The 22,522-nt window shown below is 41.0% G+C and overlaps 1 protein-coding gene across 4 annotated transcripts in view; it reads right to left on the bottom strand.

Moving 5' to 3' along the window:
* The window catches only part of lss (lanosterol synthase (2,3-oxidosqualene-lanosterol cyclase)), a 76,460-nt gene that overhangs the window by 18,874 nt on the left and 35,064 nt on the right, over window positions 1-22,522 (bottom strand). For 3 of the 4 annotated variants that reach the window (XM_062457484.1, XM_062457485.1, XM_062457486.1), the window contains 13 exons: window positions 18,926-19,061; window positions 17,982-18,090; window positions 17,750-17,868; window positions 16,799-16,896; window positions 15,844-15,871; window positions 15,654-15,710; window positions 15,387-15,458; window positions 6,881-6,931; window positions 6,560-6,712; window positions 5,442-5,538; window positions 1,941-2,046; window positions 1,620-1,685; window positions 6-86 (listed from right to left, as the gene is read on the bottom strand). In XM_062457484.1, the coding sequence (XP_062313468.1) occupies window positions 6-86; window positions 1,620-1,685; window positions 1,941-2,046; window positions 5,442-5,538; window positions 6,560-6,712; window positions 6,881-6,931; window positions 15,387-15,458; window positions 15,654-15,710; window positions 15,844-15,871; window positions 16,799-16,896; window positions 17,750-17,868; window positions 17,982-18,090; window positions 18,926-19,061 (1,173 nt within the window). Of the gene's footprint in view, window positions 1-5; window positions 87-1,303; window positions 1,531-1,619; window positions 1,686-1,940; window positions 2,047-5,441; window positions 5,539-6,559; window positions 6,713-6,880; window positions 6,932-15,386; window positions 15,459-15,653; window positions 15,711-15,843; window positions 15,872-16,798; window positions 16,897-17,749; window positions 17,869-17,981; window positions 18,091-18,925; window positions 19,062-22,522 lie in introns of those variants that run through there. The other variant, XM_062457487.1, reaches the window with a different exon arrangement.

Below are 22,522 nucleotides of genomic sequence, written 5' to 3'. Positions count from 1 at the left end.
CTTACCCATGTTTGTAAGTATGACCCATACAGGCAAAGGCCTCAATCCCAAACCAGGTTCCATATGTGAAACACACTCCCCAAGACCTGAGGAGATACAGAATGTTTGTAATACTAGAAGCGCCGCCCACGTAAGAGAAAACTAATTCTATCTTTGCACTCAATACAATTCCTGGACCCTGCTTTCTTGACTTTTCCTAGATTGTTTTATCACCCAGTATTTTTAAATGTTCAAATTCACACCTGGGAAAGCTAATTTAAGGCGAAACTGTTTTGGTTTAATTGTGCATTCTGCCATTTCTTCCACTGCCTTTCAAGGCTGCAATTCACCTTTCTATCAGCAGATGTCGTAAGGGTTCCCTGGCACAATTACTCTGTAATTCAGACAACAGTCATATAGCGTAAATAAGATATGTCTAGCAAAATATGTAAAGTTTATATATAGTCTATAATTATGTGCAAAATGATGACAAAAATGTAACTGAATTCTATGCATTAGCTTCACATGGGCGTGTGTGTGTTGACTGGTAGGCGCAATTCTTATGTCATGAACAATGTCAGGAACAATAACTGTAATCATAAAAGGCAAATATGTTTTGTAAAGCAGATAAACATAACTAATAAATGAGTAAGCTAGACAACAGAAAGGAGCTGTTGAGACCAAATGCATTGATTCACTACACGATCAATCATTAGAAGGGGGGAATGATATCACTCCTTTAAAACAGCCTGAAAGATGCATTCACGGTTTACCAGCTCAAAAAAACAGAAATTCTGAGCACAAAGCAATACCCGAGATGAGCCAATTTATTCAATTTAGTCCGTAGATGTAAAGGGAACAAAACATAGGCTATTCTAAAGTATCTGTCAGGCTATTCTAAAGTATCTGTCAGGCTAGTTGTAGTAGATAGGCGGCTACTTGATTTATCAAATGAAACTTTTGTTTTATATGCGCTACTGCATAACCTACCATCCACACTTCAAACTGGAGAATAAAAAAAAATATATATATATATACACAATGTTGGGCTATTATAGACCAACTGCAGTGTAACCCACAACATGTTTGACATTACATTACATTACATTTAGTCATTTAGCAGACGCTCTTATCCAGAGCGACTTACAGTAAGTACAGGGACATTCCCCCCGAGGCAAGTAGGGTGAAGTGCCTTGCCCAAGGACACAACGTCATTTGGCACGGCCGGGAATCGAACCAACAACCTTCTGATTAATAGCCCGACTCCCTAACCGCTCAGCCATCTGACATCCTTTAGCCAATCAATTACATTTTGCTGAATCATTGAAGGGCTCGACAACAAACGCTCGAATAAAATAAACAACCAACTAACAACACGAAAATAAATGACAGATTGACAAAGGCACGTTCATTCTTCGATCGTGCCTTTGCTCCGTGCAAGAAGCGCCATCAGGCGACCATTACGTGTCAGTAACAATGTCTCTGTCTGAAGATCCAGGGGTAATTTAACCCCTAACTGCACTTATAGTAGGTAAAATCGGCTTTGCGCTTCTAGTGTTGAGAGACAAAGGAGACCATTTTCTTAACAGCATAAAGCATTGTCTTTGTGAACTATGAATACCAAGATCACTGAGACTTACCCTTCCCATGATCCATCAGGCCGTTGCACCTTTCTGCAATACTCAAGTCCTTTTCTCAGTGTGGACCTGTGTGCAAAGGTTACAACCAAGTATGACATTAGCTTTGTATAGGTACAAAAGAAAAGTACTAATGAGCCCTGTGGTTGTCGTTATATTACGTGCCTATGATTTGTATTGCTGCAATTAGGCGCATTGTAAAAAGGATGTAATTAAGAATGTAAAACACTGGATGTGTAGATACAATAGCAGTTACTTTATTGTGACTAATTGCACAAATGACTGCACCCTTTTCAGAGAATTCTCCTGGCTGGTTAAAATTACCGGATTTCTTCAACACGATGGCTTGGGTATGCCGTCTGGAAGTGTTTCAGAGACTGCATGACTGCAGAGGTGCATTCCACATAGGTGTAGTCTATCATAATGTCACCTGAAAGGGGGAGAAAGATCATTTGAACTTTGCCATTTTGAGTACATAAAAGACAGAGTGAGGAATAAAGCCATCCTCATTATTTAGTTAACCTCCTCTTATTGCCTTCCCTCTTCCATGCCTGGTGCTGCAGAGGCTGTAATCAGAGGGTGCTACACTGCAATGTTAGGTAGTGGTAACACAATTTGTAACACAAGTCAAACTTTCAACACGATGATAATCTGATCACCTCAGTAAAACATGGTACTGCAGACCACATCAGCACAAGAACCCAAACTTAGCATTATATGACGCCTCATACAATGCCTCTCTGGAGGAGCTTCAGAGGGATACGAGACCCTCTGTCTCACTCTCCCCAGGGGGAAAGGGGTGGGCAGCCCACTGGCCAACCTTCCTCAACCTTTCCTTACTCATACTGTGGAAGAAATTGTGATTTCCTGTGTGCTTACATTATTCACTAATCAATAGAACTAGTCATTGGATACTAGTTAGTATGTTCTCATGTAAGCTTGCTATTAATAAGAGTATATTGTGTCTATGTGTCAGGGTTAATAGATGTTCGGGGTCAAGAGAAAGTACTGGCTAAACGTTCCTTGTCATGACTACAAGGAGAGCTCCAACTATGAACTCTCTAGTCTGAGAGTTGTCATGTGTTGGGAGCAGTGAATCTCTTTCTCTGAGACTGTTGAAATGTCATTACTGCCTGACTGTCACAATCTATGTTTACATTCTTGTGCCCTATAAAAGATGGTCCTCCGGCTTTCAGAGCTGAGAGAGACATGATTGAGACCTAAGCCTGGTGCCGTGTTGTCATTTTATTGTCAGGGGTCTGGTTTTCTCTCCCAATCTGCAGATTGATAATACTTATTAAAATCCAGAACTCAACTGAACTTAGTCACTCCGTTTATGAAGACGGACAAAACACTTCATCAATACCTGCAAACTCAGAAGGGCTGAAAAAGGTGACACATTTTATACAGCCCCCCCCCAAAAAAATAAATAAATAAATAAAAACATTTATTAACACCACTGAACACAAAACAACCGTAAAACTGGTCGAGTTCTCTTTTATACTTAAATACTCTTTTAACCTGGGCAGGTGTTTCGATCTAGCCTGGCTCTGCCCTCCTACGTACTTCCGCTCAATTTTCATTGTGCTTCTGTACTGCGTCTGGGCTTGAGGTATATTGGTATCCGGTAAACTTTTTACCGGTCAAATCAGCGAATAGAGGGAGTGGCTGAGAACGACGTTGATGTTGTGCGCTAGTTTGAGTTGTAGTTACGTAATGGCGGCGGAGAAAGATGCGAAGCCTTTCGGTCCGTTGTGGCAACGCTCACGAATATCCAGAAGTTAAAGCCGGAGCAAGAACAATCCTTGCTGAGTTTTGTTGGTGGCCATGATGTTGTGGCCCTCCTCCCCACGGGGTTCGGGAAAAGTTTGATTTTCCAGCTACGGCAGCTAGCTCCGTTACAGTAGTGGTGAAGGAGTTGGCAAAGGCGAACGCTAGCGATTGGTTATGGCAGATCAGAGTGGCTCTGGGCAGATCCAATAGTTTTAAACTTAAGAGTACCTGCCTTCAAGGAAGTCAACGCTTGTCAATGGAGCGATGCCAGACCCTTGTTCATGACCCTACAAATGAAATGTATGAGGGTCTGGTTAGGACCAGGCTAATGTACGGTGTCCCTGAAGTGCAAATCACAACAGCAAATAAAAAAACGCAACAGCAAATCATAAAACACAACGGCAAATAGGAAAACAAAACGGCAAATAGGAAAACATGACAGCAAATAGGAAAACACGACAGCAAATATAAAAACACTTCAACAAATCATAAAACACAACAACATTAACTTCTACCGGAAAAGGTAGGGCCTATCTAGAAGAGGACGGACCCTCCTGATTGGACAGACGGACTGTCTCGTAGGAAGTAGAGCTACGAGCTAGCTACATGTAAGGTGGCTCAGACAGAACGGCCGATTAAAAAGGACACACTCCCATCGTAAATGTAGCGAACATACCATTGCCTATAGTTAACATAATGTCCCTGGCAAAAAAAAGTTGGGTTGCTGGAGTAACATTTAAGTGGAAATGGCCTGTTGGTAGAATCATTGTCGTTTTGGCTGTTAATTTGAAAATGTGATCAACCCTAGTGGACTGTCTGTTTGGGATCTATTAGGTATCGAGTATCGAATCAGTATCATTTCAATTTCAAGTATCGTTTCGGTATCGAGTATTGTGATACTAAACTTGGTATTGGTATCAAAGTCAACATTTTGGTATCGTGACTCTATTGTAATCTACTAACAAAACAATGTATTAATGTGGTGTAGATACATTATGAAGTATATGCAAGGTATAGACTCCGCTTCGACCCATAACTTCAACACACCGGCAAAAGTATATGCGACTAGCTATATTTCTTACTTAAATTGGCATGAAGTGATATTGTGTGTTTGATTATACTAAACATAAAACAAACTATTGTTAGTTTACCACTAGACCCTTCCAGTTTAGACAAGGCCGGATTATTTCCCCCTCTTCCTGCTTCTTTCACCTTTCCATTGTTCCAATTGTTAAATTTGTTATCCAACTCTAATTCTAAAACAATAACATATCCAGTAGTGTTCATTATATGTCCATTTACTTCAAAAGATCATTGTGTATAATTTTTGAAACTACGTAATTTGTTCCCTCATGTTATCTGATATGGTCTACTCTTACAACAAATTCATTCCTTCAGAATACTGATTATTACATATTACCCATAAGGTTTCCTTGGTTCCTAAACCAAATATCAAGGTGATGCCCCGATAACTCAATACTTGATTATATATCAAGTATATCTATTCTGAAATAGGCTCATATTGAAACACTGCCCTTTGCACTACAATTTGAAAAAGTCTCAGATATATCATGGGATTGTATTTTTATATTGTAATTTACGGCAACTTATATTTTATTTTATTGTATATTTAATTCTATTCTAATCCCACTTAGTACTGCTAGTTTATGTACCCTTAGTATAGATAGTCCACATATTTAAATTTTAGGTCCCTATATGTTTATTGTATGCACCTTCCTGCCAAAGCAAATTCCTTGTCTGTGCAAACTTTCATGGCGAATAAATCCCATTCTGATTCTGACTCATGTGAAACACCAAACTTACCTACCACAATGCAACTCAGAAATATGTTTGTTGCCTGCTGAATACTGCTATTATGTAAAAAAAACTGATTGCATCTTTCAGCAAGTCTTTCTTGTTAATACACCACATGCAATGAAGACAGTGCAGAATTATTTCTTAGTTTCAATCTTGAATCTTCTACTATAGTTAGTCTGGCTCAAAATATTGCCTACTGCCATGTCTGCTCAAGGTAAGATAATGTAAACTCACCAAATATTTCTGAAGGATTCAAGAGTTCCAGTAGTCTTCCTCCTCTTTTAGTCTCATAGGTGGCAAAGCCGCCGTCTGTGTTTCTCATACTCAGCAACTACGACAGAAAATTATTTACTTAAGATAGCGTAGGGGACCCAAATGCGTTCCATTTCCAGGGACAGTGATGTGCAGTCCCTAATTTGATTATTTTGTGTTTCTTGTTTGCATGGTGTCAGTTTGTTCCGAGTAGAACCAGACTCCCCACAAGGTACATAAAGTCCAGGGTGTGAAAATAAACGAAGGCCCCGTCCACACTAGCCCGGGTAAATTTAGAAACGCATACATTAGTCTGTGTTTGCACCTCCCGTCCACACTAATACGGCGTATTCGGACACTGAAAACTGAGCTTTTCGAATACGCTCCCCTAGCCGGAGACATTTGAAAACGCCGGGTTCGTGTAGTAGTGTGGACGGGGTCCACGGAGCTTTTCAGATACGATGACATTCAGTTGCCATGGCACTGGGGGTAGCTTGCGCTCTAGACTATAGCTATCATGTCAAGATGAACATGGAAGGTGAAAGAAATATGCTGCTCCATCTCTATAATTTATTTACCAGTTTAGTTAGTGTACTTCAGGTATTATCTCTTAATAGATACGCGTTACTCCTACGCAGAAGGCGAGCGTTGTACTCGGTGTGCCTGAACGATAGGGGGACAAGTCAGAGAAGACGGTTTAAACCAAACATAGAGCGGCGATTCTGGGTGAGACCTGGCTGAACAGCTAGCTGGTGGGACAAATCATACAACACCAAATAGTATTGCCCGAGGAATATGTAAACAGAGCAGCGTGGCGGGAGGGAGGGGCAGGAGTGGCGTAACCATGACAACAATTGTCATGTACCCGTGGACGGCAAACATTTGGAACACGATATGAAAACGCTAGTGTGGACAGAGATCGTTTTCAATTAGAATACGCGTATTTGTATTTACCCGGGCTAGTGTGGACGGGGCCTAAATCTCACAAAGTATGCTCATTCTGTTATTCGACTTATTCAGAGTGAAATGTTCAGTGAAATCAACACTCTAGAACTGTTTGGCCTTCATTGTCATACAGATGTGGGCTCAGTGTCACTCACCACATTCACAGCATCATAGAGGCACTCTGAGTTGGCATCCTGACTTGTGATAGAAGGACAGAGCTCCTGAAGCAGCATCATTGACTTCAGCCCTTCTGCCGTACAGTCAGCTACAATCCAGCCACAGTCACGTGTACTAAAAGGGAACCCTCCCTAATACACACATCGACCAAGGACAAACATAAAGGATTTAGCCTACATTGAAACATAATCATCGAGTGACTCATGCATAAACACAAACCCATATTTCTTTTTACATCTGCAGATGCTGAATTATTAAACCACATACACTTCAAATGATTGTTAACAATGAAACTTGACCTTGTTCATCTGTCTGTAGTACTTCTGATATTGGGGAGGGTTGTCAGGTATCTGAAGACATTAGAAAACTGTCAGTTTCATCAGTTTCATGCAAAAACATTCTATAGCCATTATGTGTTTCTGTGTGTATGCTGTTTTAGAATGTGTCAACAGGTACAATAAATGTATTGAAGATCACAACAGGTAATGTAGTCAATGTGTACAATTAATGTGTTTTAAATGTGGTTCATTGATAAGAAACATGCTGGAACAACAATTTATGTTGTTTGCAGAAAGGGGAGATAATTAAGCTGAGTTTGTAGAAAGTTGAGAGGTTGTAAAGTTTTAGGAACTGTTGGGGGATTGTTTATGATAGGACAGTACTAACTATTTCTGAGGGTGATGACCCCACAATGTTAAGTTGACCATTTTGGATGGTCAACTTATGGACTTTTATGACTTCCTGACTTACCGAGAATTGCAGCATGAGAGTTCTTATCACCTGGGGGTAAGGAGCTTTGGGACAGCAGGTTCTGAGGCTATGTTGTTTCAACTATGATTGTATTGTTTTAGGAGTGAGCCAATAAAAGGAAGAGACTAAAAACAGATGCATGTCTGTTCTCTAGTCCAGGAGATCATTGTGTTAGAGATTATGACTGATGTTTATATTGATTAACTGTTGTTTAGAATGACCAGATGCTGTGAGTTTATATACGACATGGTATGTGTTAGGAACCTTATCACTCGGCTGAACGACATTTGCGTTAAGTAGATCGCGTGGATTTGCATTTGGGTCTAGTGGATCGATCACAGAGCGCTCTGTTAAGTAATGTATGATACAGAAAAAATCATTTGTATCAATCCGGCAATCCTGGCTATTTGAGCACACAGTGTCTTCAGATTTTCCACAACAACTTCAACTTTCGGTGTCTGCTTGTATGTATGCTACCATGCCTATCTCACTCTCTATTAATAGACACATAGACTGTTAAGGAACAACTGACGCATGTTGGCTGGACGGCCTATACTAGAGCTTGACCAATAAAGGATTTTTAAGGCCGATACCGATACAAATATTTGGTGATCAGATATAAATCAGATATTAACTACTTACTAACCTCGACCGTTCAGTCATGCCTGGAAATATCAAACTCAGGCAAAGTCGAAGTCGATATTGTTGTTCAGCTCTCAAGTCTTCTCACGGTGTGTTTCAGGTGTTGCCTATAGCAACCAATCTGAAATCTGAGCAACCAAACCTAGCAATCTGCCTAGCGCTTGTCGTTTTTCTCTCTGTGTTCACACTTTTCTGCTCTTTTAGAAAGTTAATAATTTTCTCGTTGTTGTTGATGCCTCTATTGTCATCTGGATAGTAAAACTCCTCGATATCGCTCATTTTGAAGATGACGTCAGAGGGCAAGAAGTATCTGCATTAGACCTCAGATGACGTCAGAGGGCAATAAGTATCCGTATCAGACCGCAGACCGGCGAGGAGGTCAATACACGGCTGGCATGACTACCCATTAGCCAATCAGAACGCTCGTACTGTCGTTGCCATATAATAATCCTATATATCGGCCGATACATATTTTTTAAATCCAGAAACGCGTAACAAAACAAACAGATTTCCCTAACATTAGTTAGCCTCCCTGGGAAAATCTATTCAGGGGTTCTGAAGAGGAGTGTCCGTCGGATTGTCGAACCTCGGATTCAGGAGGAGCAATGTGGTTTTCGTCCTGGCCGTGGAACTGTGGACCAGCTCTATACCCTCGGCAGGGTTCTGGAAGGTGCATGGGAGTTCGCCCAACCAGTCTACACATGTTTTGTGGATTTGGAAAAGGCATTCAACCATGTCCCTCGGGGGCTCATGTGGGGGGTGCTCCGGGAGTACGAGGTACCGGACTCCCTGATCGGGGCTGTTCGGTCCCTGTACGACCGGTGCCAGAGTTTGGTCCGCATTGCCGGTAGTAAGTCAAACTTATTCCCGGTGAGGGTTGGACTCCGCCAGGGCTGCCCTTTGTCACCGATTCTGTTCATAACCTATATGGACAGAATTTCTAGGCGCAGCCAGGGCGTTGAGGGGGTCCGGTTTGGTGACCTCAGGATCGGGTCGCTGCTTTTTGCAGATGATGTGGTCCTGTTGGCTTCATCGGGCCATGACCTTCAGCTCTCACTGGAGCGAATGCGAAGCGGCTGGGATGGGAATCAGCACCTCCAAATCTGAGGCCATGGTTATCGACCAGAAAAGGGTGGAGTGCAATCTCCGGGTTGGGGAGGAGATCTTGTCCCAAGCGGAGGAGTTCAAGTATCTCGGGGTCTTGTTCACGAGTGAGGGAAGGATGGAGCGTGAGATCGACAGGCGGATCGGTGCGGCGTCCGCAGTGATGCGGGCTCTGCATCGGTCCGTCGTGGTGAAGAAGGAGCTGAGTCGAAAGGCGAAGCTCTCTATTTACCAGGCGATCTACGTTCCTACCTTCACCTATGGTCACGAACTGTGGGTAGTGACCGAAAGAACGAGATCGCGAATACAAGCGGCCGAAATGAGTTTTCTCCGCAGGGTGTCCGGGCTCTCCTTTAGAGATAGGGTGAGAAGCTCGGTCATCCGGGAGGGGCTCAGAGTAGAACCGCTGCTCCTCCGCGTCGAGAGAATGTAATGTGTTTTTGAGTTAATGTAATGTCGTTTCCCATTTGGGGGAGCGTGTCCTTGTATTGGGGGGAGGTGAGCAAGTCATCCTATTTGGGGTGGAGTTGACTCGTATTTGGGGGGAGTGTTTTCATTTGGGGGATGCACTCATGTTAGTGGGTGTGATTTGCACTTCAGGGCCACCGTAGTCCTCACTAAAATAATATGATAATGCAGTTTAAAAATAAACTTGTTTGTTTTATTGTCACAACAGAACAGAGAAACATCTAAATATATTAAAGTTCTGATAAATACAATTTATAAAAATACAAACTTAAGATATGAAACTTAAAGTCCTTTGAACAGGGACGTTGTAGAGTGCCCTCTGGTGGACAAACTATGCAACGCCAACATGGTTGAAGGGTGTTTCGTCCGTTTTAATTTAATTTTTTAAATATTCATTTATCTGTATATATTTCTATGTGTATATTTATATATATATATTTTTTTTATGTTTTACTTCAATATTGTCTTTATATGATATTTGACTGTCAGAGTATCTTGGGTTTATATATATTAGTGGTGGGCATAGATTATTTTTTTTTAATATAGATTAATCTCACTGTAATCTTGGCGTTAATCTAGATTAATCTAGATTAAAATGGCTCATTTGAATTCCGCCGAAGGCATTCAGAATATGTGTGCTATAAATACAAATAATGACTAAAAGTAAGTCTTTGAGAACGGGTTTCTCAAGCCAGGTGGCGCCTTAGACCAGGAGCTCATCTCCTGTTTCCAAAATGCATCACAAACTGCTTGAGAAAGCTGTTCTACTATGATAATTGGTGATGAAAATAAATTATGTTCAATAAGAGGTACTTGTGTTTATTAACTGTTTATTAGATTAGTTAGCTTGGCTGATGCTGTGCTGACGGGCTTGCCTCGGTTGCACTCAAACATCGTAGTTTGACGACGACTCTTCCCCTGCGCTACATCAGTGCTTGGCCCGGCATCTTCCACATTAGCTAAGGGATGCTTTGCGTTTAGGTGGTATTTGAGACTGGAAGAACTCCTACAGTAAACTAATTCCGCATAGCACAAGGTGCAAACAACCTTAGTCTTGTCGAGGTTTCCATTGGGAAGCTTCTTAAAAATACATTTTCCCTGAAGCAAACCAGGCGGCTTCACAGCTGCATCCATGTTAGCACGTCACGTTTGATGTGATAATTTCATACACAAGGCATACACACAGGTTCGAAGACTCGTTCTCTCCCCCTACAGTGCAATTCGGCTAGGTATACATCCGCGCTAAAATATCAAAGTGAAAGTCATCATAGCTTGCGCAGTATAGACCCAGCTCCCTGGGTCTATACTTTGAGAATAGATAAACGGCGATATTTTTTTTATCGCCCGATAAGAGCCCCACGTTAAGGCAGCGCATTAACGCCGATAACGGCCCACCACTAATATATATACTTGAATGTTTGTTCACTTTTGTTCTTGCAATAACATTTTTTTAAAATCATTTATCGGCCATTATAAATGCCGATACCGATGGTTTGGAAAATGCCTAATATCGGCCGATAATATTGGTCGGGCTCTAGCCTACACCATCATAAATCTTTTTTGTTTTTTATTGATCAGATATAGATTTTATGAGTTTGTATTGGGGGAAACACATGAATTGTCGTTTGTTACCTGTGTTGTGTAGTTACGTCTGTATCTTAAAGGCAGAATAGGCAAGTTTTGTGAACCTAGCAATTTTTGCTTGAGTTTGAAAGGATTCAAACCAAAATATCCCACTCCCTTAAAAGCCTCTGCAAAACACATGAACTACTGCCGGGAGGCAGACAGACAAATAGCCCGTCCAATTATTACATTCGGTCCGAATGCTAACCAATAATTAGTGCTGGTCTGACCTTAATGATTGGTCGTGTTTATTACAGTCCTGCGATGCCCACAGATATCGGATTTATTTAATTTTACCTACCCTACCTGTTATATAGGGTGATTACTGGTAAATTGCATATAAAGTATTATTTCTGAAAGTGTCCCAAAGTATATCAAATTTGCAAGCGGCGTGCGTAAAAAAATCTATCACATGCCGAAACAATCGCTGCAGAAAGCAAGCCAGGGGCAGAGCTTTGCAATGCTTCACAGCCTGTGGACAAGGTCCAATTGGTTGAAGTGGGTGCCGAAAGGAATATGGCTACGCTTCAAGTCGCTTCAAGGGTTTTCGTGGCACTTCACAGCCAGTGGATTCCTGTCGTAAAGGCCGGGATACACTACAGTGTTGTTTTTTCACTTAAATTCACCTGCTTCGCTCCCCGCTAGTGGCTTCATGAGAATAATGGGTGTGGAGGTGGGCCTACCAGATACTTCCTTGTTGTGCTAGCTGTGTTATGCTAGCTAGTTTTGTTGGCTCTGATATTGCTCATCTACAAATGCAAATGCATAGGACTTACTAATGTAAACAGAGCTACAAATGTGTGCTGTGTGTTTTTCTTAAATATTGGAACAGGGAATGTGATGCGGCAATTATACAATCAAAGCAATACTCATCTAGGGGAGTCAGGTGGCTGGGCGGTTAGGTAATCGGGCTAGTAATCAGAAGGTTGCCGGTTCGACTCTCGGCCGTGCAAAAATGACGACTAGGTCGAAAGTCAACTAGGACTATCCACCGCAGGTACCCTGTATAAGAGGGTGCCAGCCTGCTGCTCATTCTCCCAAAACTATTGAAAACAGCCAGGTTGAAATAAGGCGAGCTGTGCTAGCAACCCTATGGAGCTCTGATCCATTCATAGAACTGGAGTTATCTCCATTACCATTATTCTACATCGTGGAGTTATGCCCCATAGGGGATCTCTGCACTTAGTGGTTTTGGCAGATCGAGCGAGGCCAGGTATACTGCTGACAAGACCAGGTCCTAAGACGCAGAATTTCATTGGGGCATCCAAAGGTACGTCTTCCATGTTTACAAGTCAAATATGACAAAAACATTGGCCACCACTCAAGAGTAGTCACCATAAGGGGCCAGCTCGAACTGACACACCCGCTGCACCAGCTGAGGATAGAGTGAGCAAAGGAAGAGGAGGAGACGTCCATCAGGAAATATTGTATATTGGGTGAGGGTGACGACCATGGCACCGTCTCACAGATCTCCTCCACTACAACGCTACCGAAGTCCCACATTCCACCACTCCTGTGGTGGAATGAGCCCTAATGCCAGGTGGCACGGGACATTGTGAAATAAATTATGGTCATATTTACAATGAATGGGTTTTAAAAGAAGTTTACAGTTGGTTAAGAAGCTTGATACAATGAATGTTGATTCAACTCCATTTGGTAGAGATGCCATTTGCAGTTTTATGACACCTAACTAGGAGACGTAAAGTATAGAGACGGGAAGTCTAGAGACGGGAAGTCTGGGTGACCTGGGAGAGTTCTTGTCACCTGGGGAGAAGAAGCAGTTGGTCTGAAGACATGTGGATGTGGATTCAACTGTATTGTTCTAAAGGACGATTTATACTACTCCGTTTTCACTGACACGGACACAGGGAACGCCCTTCTCCGATGTGAAACGCCCTCTCCGAGCCCTCTCCGAGCCCCTCGTGGAGCTCTACGTGCACCTCCTGATTTTCCTGACTATCCGTCCGTCCGTCGTTTTACGGATACCCCTTGGCTGTGATTGGTCCGTATTAAGAACCGCTTGCGTCAGGGGCGGGGTTGCCGTGACCAACAAGACGAACAGAATCCTTTGACTGCCATTGCTGTAAGTTTACAATTCATATTTCAGCTAAACAGTACATGTAAATCAGCATCTGAATTAAAATGTGACGAGAAATGGGCAGTGTAGTTGCTGAAAATGTGCTTATTTTATTGATGAAACGGCTAATTTGTAAATTTGCTCCGACTTTTCAATAACCTAGCTAGCATCGCAGTGCAGCGCCACCTACTCTTCTGGCAGTGAATTGTTTTCAGCACCCACAGCCTTCGGAGTACTATAAATTCAACCAATCCGTCCGACTCCGTCCGTCCGTAACGGAGTCGGAGAAGTATAATTCGGCCTTAAGAAGAGGGGGTTGTGGTTGTTTTAAGATACTGTGTGACAAGGACTAGGTGGAGACGCAAGGTCTGGTGACCATTTGCTCGACACCTATGTGAAGGAGCTTTTACGACCCCAGGACCGGAGATCCTGTTGTTGTGTAGGGTTGATGTCGTAAACATGTACACACGCACACATGCGCGCCAGGTCTATGCAAGGGAGCCAATGAAAGAAGAGCCATGGAACATTTGCATGCCTTTGTTTTAACCAATGACTGTCAAGAGCGGGTCTGTTTAAATAGCTAGCTAGCGCAACATGCTAGCAGACAAAACTTTGTAGCACAATGGCGTGTGATGTTTTTGTCTCTTTGTGGGCCGGCCGCAAGCAATAAAGCTTTCTTAAACTTGTTCACCGACTGACTGTGCAATGCTTGATAGATTAATATTTCTGACAGACAGAGACACGACAAAGACTTTGAAGGGTCCACAGACCAAGTCAAGGCCAAGGCCATGTAAAAATGTCCCTGGCCCCCCCTGTGGCTCCCCTGAGCTGACTGAATTTTTATTTTACACTTTGTTTATCTTCTTCTAGTAGTCATCATGAAACGAGGAAGGGACATTGCAGCCTTTTTTGCCCTAGTAAATAAAAAAGTGAGAGAAACATATCAAGGTATTGATAGAGCTGAGGAGCTGGAAGAGGGAGAGCCAGAGCCGTTTGTATGATTTTAATGTAAAGCAAAATTAAAGTATTTAATGTTTAAATATCATTTGTTTCCGTTTTTTAATGTGCCCCTCTGATTGAACACTGCCCCCCCCCCCCCCCCCCCCTTGGCCCCCCCAGTAAAATTTGTCTAGAACCACCACTGGTTGAGAATTAAGGGTTAAACTTGTCCCGCTATATACAATTAATGGACGAGGCGCAGACATATGGAGGTAAGTTTTCTGCCAAGTTAAGTGCTGTATCGAGTTATACAGAGTTTATTGCCACCTAACTGCCAAGTTGGTGTCCCGGCCCCCCCCCCGGAACACCAACTCCCAGTGGCCCCCCTTTAACAGTCTGGGTACAACACATACATTGCTACATCACGGGTGTACACTGCAATTTACACTTGTGGAACCCGTTTCACATTTGTGTAACAGATTTTATGTTTGTGGAATGGGACTTTTTTTACAAGGGACGGTTTTACATTTGTGACATACTCTGGTGAAAAGGGGCGGTTTTCGGCATAGGTCAATTCTCCGTTTTTTACAGATTGTGAAAATGCAGATTGTAAGCTTTCAAATGATGTGTCATACATCAAAATCTAAAAATAGTTTAAGAAGATACGCGTATCTGAATGTTAGTAAACCTGGAATGCTCTAGCAATGAAATCCCCCTTGAAAGATTCAGGACCTTTTCCGGCCTTCAGACAGGGTGTGATTGTTTTTGTGTTAATCATTAAGCGCCAAGCGCCGTTCATTTCACCGCAGTGAAAAGAAAAGTATATCAAATTCCAGGATCCTGCTTTCTTGACTTCTTAGATATGGGTGTTTTATCACCCAGTTTTTTTTTTTTTATCGCACAGGGAAAAGCTAGTTTACAGCTCTTTTCCTCCTGTTTCTGTTGAATTGCTGCCAGCGGCACATTCAGCCATTTTGTCCCTGCCTTACAAGACTGCGATTCAATTTTCTATCAGCAGATGTGGTATGTGTTTCGTTGCACAAATATTTAATTCAGACTGTTATAACCTAAATAAGATTTATAGGAATAGCAAACAATTGCTTGTAGCTCAATGACACAGTGGCGAAATGTACGCACAATTTGCATAGAATTGGCCTTGCTCCTCTTGCTCTGTGGCCTAAACTACTACTGTGGATTCTCACCTGGGTGACCATAAGGAACTGGTAGGCCTGTCTAAGGCATTTTGAAAGCTTGGGGTTGTTCTGGGCTCCTGCCTAAAAGAAAACACATGCTTCAACAACCAGAAATATGCATAAAATAGTTTGCACTAGGCTATATTAAAAACATAATTTCAAAACAAATACACCATCAATTGCCATTGATGCCATCAAATAAATTCAATGGTTGCATTTTTAGAGTCCATTTTAGATTTTTGTCTTAAAGAGGTCAAGTTGATATCAATACATCACCTCTAAGAAGGCCTGTACTGCAAAAGTTGTGTCCCATAGCTGTGATCCATTGGTTCCCTTTGAAACATCATGCAAATAAGGGTGAGGCATACAAAAAGGGTGAGTATACTGGAGGAATGTGGCAAAGTGTTTGAATATCAAATAAACAAAATCAATAAAGATTTGACTCTATGATTTAATAATTGCATACCTGCATTTTCATACCATCCAAACCCAACCTAAACAATTGAAGGCCATTTGTTAGTTTGTGAGTTCTTAACAGTAAAATTCAGCAGAATTTGTTTAAGTTCCGTTTGTAAACATGTACATTGTTTAAAGAGTTTAATGGAGTAGAGACTGATTTTGATTGACCACAGGTCCGCTTAACACCTCCCATGTGTAAATAATGTAGCTTTCGAGGCTTATGACCACATACATGGCTTGATGAATCTGGCCAATACATACCCACAATTGGATGTAGTTCAGGCTATTCACCTTGTTATCTCTTTCTCTATTCACGTTTATCGCTGAGCTTGCCTGCACACTATCCAGCACACATCTAAAGGCCACCACACACGGGTGGAGGGGGGAGGTGGAGTCAAATCAATTCTGAATAGGTCTATATAGGTGGCAAATAGTTTCTGCATAGGTAGGTCTATTTCAATATATATATATCAGTGTTTCCCATACCATTATATTGGGGGGGGCCGCCCCCCCAACGGCCCCCCCCACCTCCCGCCCCCCCTGGAAGGTCAAGTTAATAATTTAAAAAAAAAATATATTTTTTATATATATATATATATTTTTTATATAGCGCCAGATCACAAAATAAGTCATGTAAGGTTACCTTTCCTATACAACAGGTCTATAGCTTGCTCTTTTATTAAACAAACTAAATGGCCTCATGTTATTTATCTTATTTACATGACGGCATGTCATTTCTGTCTCTACATGGTTGCCTGCAAATCGCCTGTCGTATGTGGAAGCCTTAAGGTAACAGTGTTGTTCAATCACAAGGTAACCAGACTAGATTGACCAGATGTTGGTGTATCAGTTTTGTCTCACACTGTGGGGTTGGAACTACCATTATGTATTTGTGATTATGCACACCTCAACTGCAGTCCCATTCATAATATAATGTGGGAATTAATTTTGGAATGACTGACCAGAGGTAGTCTGGAATTCTGGCCACATGCTCTTGGAAGGCAGAGGAAAATGGTCCGTCCACATGCCAGCGCACAAGCATGTTGATAACCTTGGAGATCTAAGGGGGAGACAACAAGGTCAATCATGGTGTAGGGGGTTAAATATTGGCCAAACAACCAAAACTAATTCCCCTATGGTTAAAGGAAGATGGGAAACTGAACAGTGTATTAGCATGAACCAAATAATGCCAATACAAATAGAATTACAGTTATTTGACTCTATGGGTTAAATCAGAGCAAGAATGGTCAAAGTAAGGTTACATGAAATATACATTTAATGACATTGCAAATGAATGAAATTAATTACAAGGCAAACATGTTACAAAATGAAAGTTAACTCTTACCTACGCTACCATGATTATTGTAAATCAGAGAGACAGCAAGAGCTGAGCAAGGAGAATGAGCACAAGGACAAGACAGAACTGCGGAGAAGGTCTCAGGAGATGAAGAATCCACAGGACAATGCATTAAAATTCCCTTTATACACAAGACCAACCAATCAGACCAAATCTTTACACAATGGGGTGTGAGAGCCATCAAGTAGAGTCTGTCCAGAAACTCCCAACTTTAGCATATGAGAGGTGGGGGCAGGTTGACACCCACCCTTACAATGGCATGACAATCACTCCCAACTCACTATTTACAAGCATGACGCATGCATTGCTCTTAATGACGCAAAGATGTTTCAGAGTGAACCTGTCAAATATACTGTGATCTTTTCAAATTTTCGTTACCCCTAATAATGCCACTGTGCTGTACAGTTGACACTGTTGTCCTTGCCTAGAAGCATCTTTAATGGTAGTAATCCATACACATTATTTATACATCTATAAACTTAATCTGTGTCTATGACAATATATTTTACTACATTTCCACTGGCGGAACATAGCTTCAACCTTAGTTTGCTCTTACCGGGCCGATACTGATAAAATTGGTGAAGCGGTCGTCTGCCTGGATATGGTCGTACAGCTCTTTGACTGCCCTGCTTCGCAGTGCAGTGCTGTGATGGGCCTCATATACGTTCATGACCACTAGTGAGGATCAAAAAGTATAAGGTTCAGAGTGAGATTTTGTCATGTAAATTGTTATGGTGGATGTTCCATGGAGTTCTATCTCTCCATCAGTGAGAGTGCTGATTACTTACTGTAAGCCACTGTGAGCAGTGTACTGTATGGTGTGTACATGTCACAAGTTGCTACATTGTTCCTTTGAGCAATCCAGTTGATTGTGGCATAGTCTTGAACATATAGTTCCTGTACAATAGAGAGAGGGAGAAGTTATTAGTCAAAACATGCTAAATAATTTTTAAGATTGTATCTACACCATAACGCAAGGAATCTCTGTCTGTGTGTCTGTCTGAGTTTTTAGTGGAACAATTAGCTCGAGAACCGGGACTGTGCAAAGTTGTAATTTTGAAGATCATTTTAGGACTTATGACAACATACCATGCTCCCAACCCAGCTCCTTAGCTTGAAGCAAAGGCCCAGATTGACATTGGTGGTATTGCATTTCCGTTTTGGCACCCGGCTTGTTCTTGTAATTTTATTGATTTATTGAATAAAACTACAAAATATCCCAAACTGGGTTATTTAGCTTATATAATTTAGATAAGACATTAGAATTCAAAAGGCTATATTAATGACAACCTTGATGCAATACATTAGTTATTAGTTTTATTCCCCTCCAGCTATGCTTTTGTTTTCCTAGAGCTTGCATGTTCACGACTGGTTGTTAGTGTTGCAAAGTTTGATGTGTATAGGTGGTTGTGAGCGTGCATGAGCCTTGGAGCCAGGAGCACCGTGAGCTACTCTACTGCGCAACTTCTGGCTAGTTCTGTTACTCTGTTTTGCAAGCTTCAATGCACCACTGAGCAGTGGTGCCCCCCTCCCCCATTATTTTAGCTATATGTTTCTATAAGAGCGCTATACAAAAAATGCCCCCTTGTGGAAACCAAATGCCCCCACCCTCCATCCAATTTATTCTGGAGCCTAGCCTGTCTGTCTACTTAATGGTCTACTTAATGGTCTATGCAACATACCCAAAAGAGTAATCATGTTGCTTCTATGTGCACTAATACAGGTACTGCACCTGTTGGAGGCTTAGCACCAGGGGATCCTCTTTAGCTGTCAGCCTGACAGCGTAGCAATAGCTCATGGGCAGATACACTTGACGGCAGTGGCACCACAGAGTGGCTGGGTGCGCCGGCATCCAGCTAGGAAACAACCTGAAAAGTGTTAAAAAGACAAACAAACATGTTCAATGGGCTGGAATTAGTCTCAAGTAAATGAATGTATGAAACAATAAGAGACCACTTTAGTTGTTCAGCATTGTAAATACCCCATTTCCAGAAAAGTTGGGATATTTTGTAAAATGCAATAAACAAAAAATCTTTGATATGCCAATTCTCTTGTACCTTTATTTAACTGACAAAAGTAAAGAAAACATTTTTTTTCACTGATCAATTGAATTGTATTTTGTTAATATAATCAAATTAAAACACCAAAAATGTATTACCACTGTGTTTATTACCTTTCCTTTTAATTACACTTTATTATTATTATTATTATTTAATTATTTGGGAAGTAATTGGTGCAGTTTTACAAGTGTACTGGCATGGACTGGACAAAGATGTAAAGGATTATGTGTGATGCTACTGCAGGTGGGTCTTCAACAAGTCACACGAGCCTGAGGCACAGGTCCCACTACATCAAGACCTCTCGAGCTAGTGTGCACAGACTTCTGCTCTGCTGAGGATTCCTCCAACAAGTCAGTGGATGCCCAAATGTATCCCTGCTCCAACTAGTCTTCGAAAGTAGTAGCGCGGCAGCTCTGGAACGATTTATTTTGCATCCATGGGTTTCCCGAATCCACTTTATTTTGTTCTGTTAACTAGCCAGCATTTAATCCATAAAGGAAACCCTTTGAAAGCATCTGATTCAATGTTATGTAATTGTAGCTATAATAACCTTCCTGCTATACCTACTGAAATAAATCCTCAACTTTAAATATTGTCTAGTTAGCTAGCCTTGGGTTTTGTGCACCGACTTCAATGATATTCTTCCTGTCGGATGCCTGTTTTCTATGGAAGCAAATCAGTGACATAATGTTTTGAATTTTAAAAAGGCATTGAATACTTAATATTTAAATTTAAACAACACCGAATTCACATATGAATATATATTTCAATGTAAAAAAAATTCTGATCCAAAAATTCAATGCTCGGAAATTCAGGTTGCTCAAATTCGAGCCAAAAAAGTTCTAGCTTACAAATTTTGAGCCAAAACAATTCGAGCCTATCAAATTCTAGCTGAAAAATTTCGAACTTAAAAAATTTGAGCCAAAAAGATTTTTTGTTCCGAATTTGATAGACTCTAATTTTTTTCTGAAATTTGAGCAACTTGATTTTTTTTTCTTCCATTGAAATATATTCATATGAGAATTCGGTGTTGTTTAAATTTCAATATTAAGTATTCAATGCCTTTTAAAATTCTAAACATTATGTCACTGATTTGATTCCTCCGTTGGATTATAAAAAGGACATCTGCAAAATATTAACTTTGCAGTGCCCGGTTCTCAAGATAATTGTGGGAAACTCGCTGCCCTTAAAACCCATTTTCATATGCGGATACCAGTGGCGAAAAACTTTAGGGGGGACAATTATATATGACAAAATATATGAAATTTTCTCAAGAGCAATTCCTGAGGGGGACACCAAAATTACTGCTGTAACACATTGTAATATGTTAAATGTACTGTATATTGAGGTACCATAATTAATACTCCTGGATAATTGATAGTAACTGAAGGGTTGTCTCAACTTGTTCAAATGTAGTTATAGCAGTGGCGGGCCGTGCATTTCACGCATAAGCCTTCAGTGACGTAATTCTTAGTCATACCTATATTAATACACCTCATAATACCATCAATATGACACCACGGCTCGAGAATCCATACATAATCACACTTACACATTACATCACCTAATAGGCTAGTCGAGCAACACTTAATTTCTGGAGCATTTAAAATCAATAAGCTCGCATTCACAATTAAGAGTAGGAAACCAAGATCACGGATACTGTCAAAACTCAAAAATAAAAGGCGATTTTAAGAGATGAGTCAACAAAGTGTGTCCACCAAAAATACACTATGTGAGCTTAAACAAGTTTGTCCAATAAACAGTGCTTTGTCGCAGTTTCATATAAGTCACCAACGAGACGATAACGAAACAAACTATTCATTGAAAATCGAAGTAAACTGATTATTTGCATTTGTTTTGGAGAATATGCAACAGCAAAACAATTGAACATGTTGGCGCAGCTGTGACTGAAGTCACTTCAGTCAGCTGTGCCAATGCGCCACATTATTTATCTCTCTCGCTAATGGATTGCCCTCTTTCAGGATCTCACGAGTACTTATCCAATCACAGGATGCGTACATGTCAAGTTCAGCGTAAGACCTTCTAGCTGGCCTTGGTGTCGCAGACTCAAAATCTGATTGGCTATCGCAACTGACTGTCTCCGTTCACTTACAGAGCACGGGAGCCTGCTCTGTTGATTCTGAAGGCCTCAGGCAGATTTCATAGAACCTGACAACACAAGCTAGCTGAAATATGATTGGATATAAACTCTACCATAATATACAACACTATATTTATTTATTTATTTATGCCAGCGTATTTATTGAATGACATTAAGATGGGGGGAAATTATGAAGAAAAAATATATAATCGCAACATTTAAAAAAAGCATTATTTACAGAAAAAAAGAAGAATTCAATTTACTTTTCTAAGTATGTTTAGGCCAGCAGAGAAGGCCTTGCTGGACCTGACGGCCCACCACTGAGTTATAGTAGTGTTTCTTATCAGTCAAGTATGAATGCAGGTGTACAGTAGTTACAACCAGCAATACCAATAAAGGCCAGTATGTACTGTACACTGTATGGGTGCATTTATGTAATTACAATGGGCATGGTGCAGTCTCATCTAAAATAATCTCCATTGAACCATCATAAAGTCGGGCTCAGAATTGAATTGCCCTCTTTATTTTACTTTTTCTGATACATTTATATAGTCCTAAGATATGTGCCACTACAATAGCTTTACAAGAACAAAAATCTGTAAATAAGTACAGTTCTAAAAGCGAAAGAATTACTTCAAAGAATAAGCCAAATAAATCAACTAAAAAATCCTTCAAAAAGACTTATTTGTTGTTCAGTCAGTGTCAACTCTTCAAACAACAGCTATGGACAAGTATGTCACACAAAGTATGCAATAAAAAAATATATATAGAAAATAAATAATTGTTAAGTGTAATGTCATGTAATAAAAATTGAAAACTAATAAACAAAATAACAAATCATACTATACACACTACTGAACTAATGAACAAAAGACTCGAACATATGTTTGCGGGTTTCACTGGATCCAAAAAATTGCTGGCAGATATTTTCCCTATTGAGTCTGTCCAGCCTGTCCTTATGTACATTACAGACAACAACACTGTTTAGTCTCTCTTGACCCATGTTAGCCCGTAGCCAAGTCTTCAACCTGCAGAGTGCACTGAAACTCCTCTCAGCCTCACAAGAGGACACTGGCACCACAAACAAAATTCTGCTTAGCACCTCAACTTGGTTAAACAACCCCGCACCTCCACTGGAAGCCTCCTGAGGACCTCTGCTGTCTCTCCA

This window comes from Osmerus eperlanus, chromosome 3 (genome assembly GCF_963692335.1).
Source record: "Osmerus eperlanus chromosome 3, fOsmEpe2.1, whole genome shotgun sequence".
In the NCBI taxonomy this organism is placed as follows: Eukaryota; Metazoa; Chordata; class Actinopteri; order Osmeriformes; family Osmeridae; genus Osmerus; species Osmerus eperlanus.
Note: the sequence above shows the minus strand (reverse complement) of the source record. Positions and strands in the feature narration are given on the sequence as shown.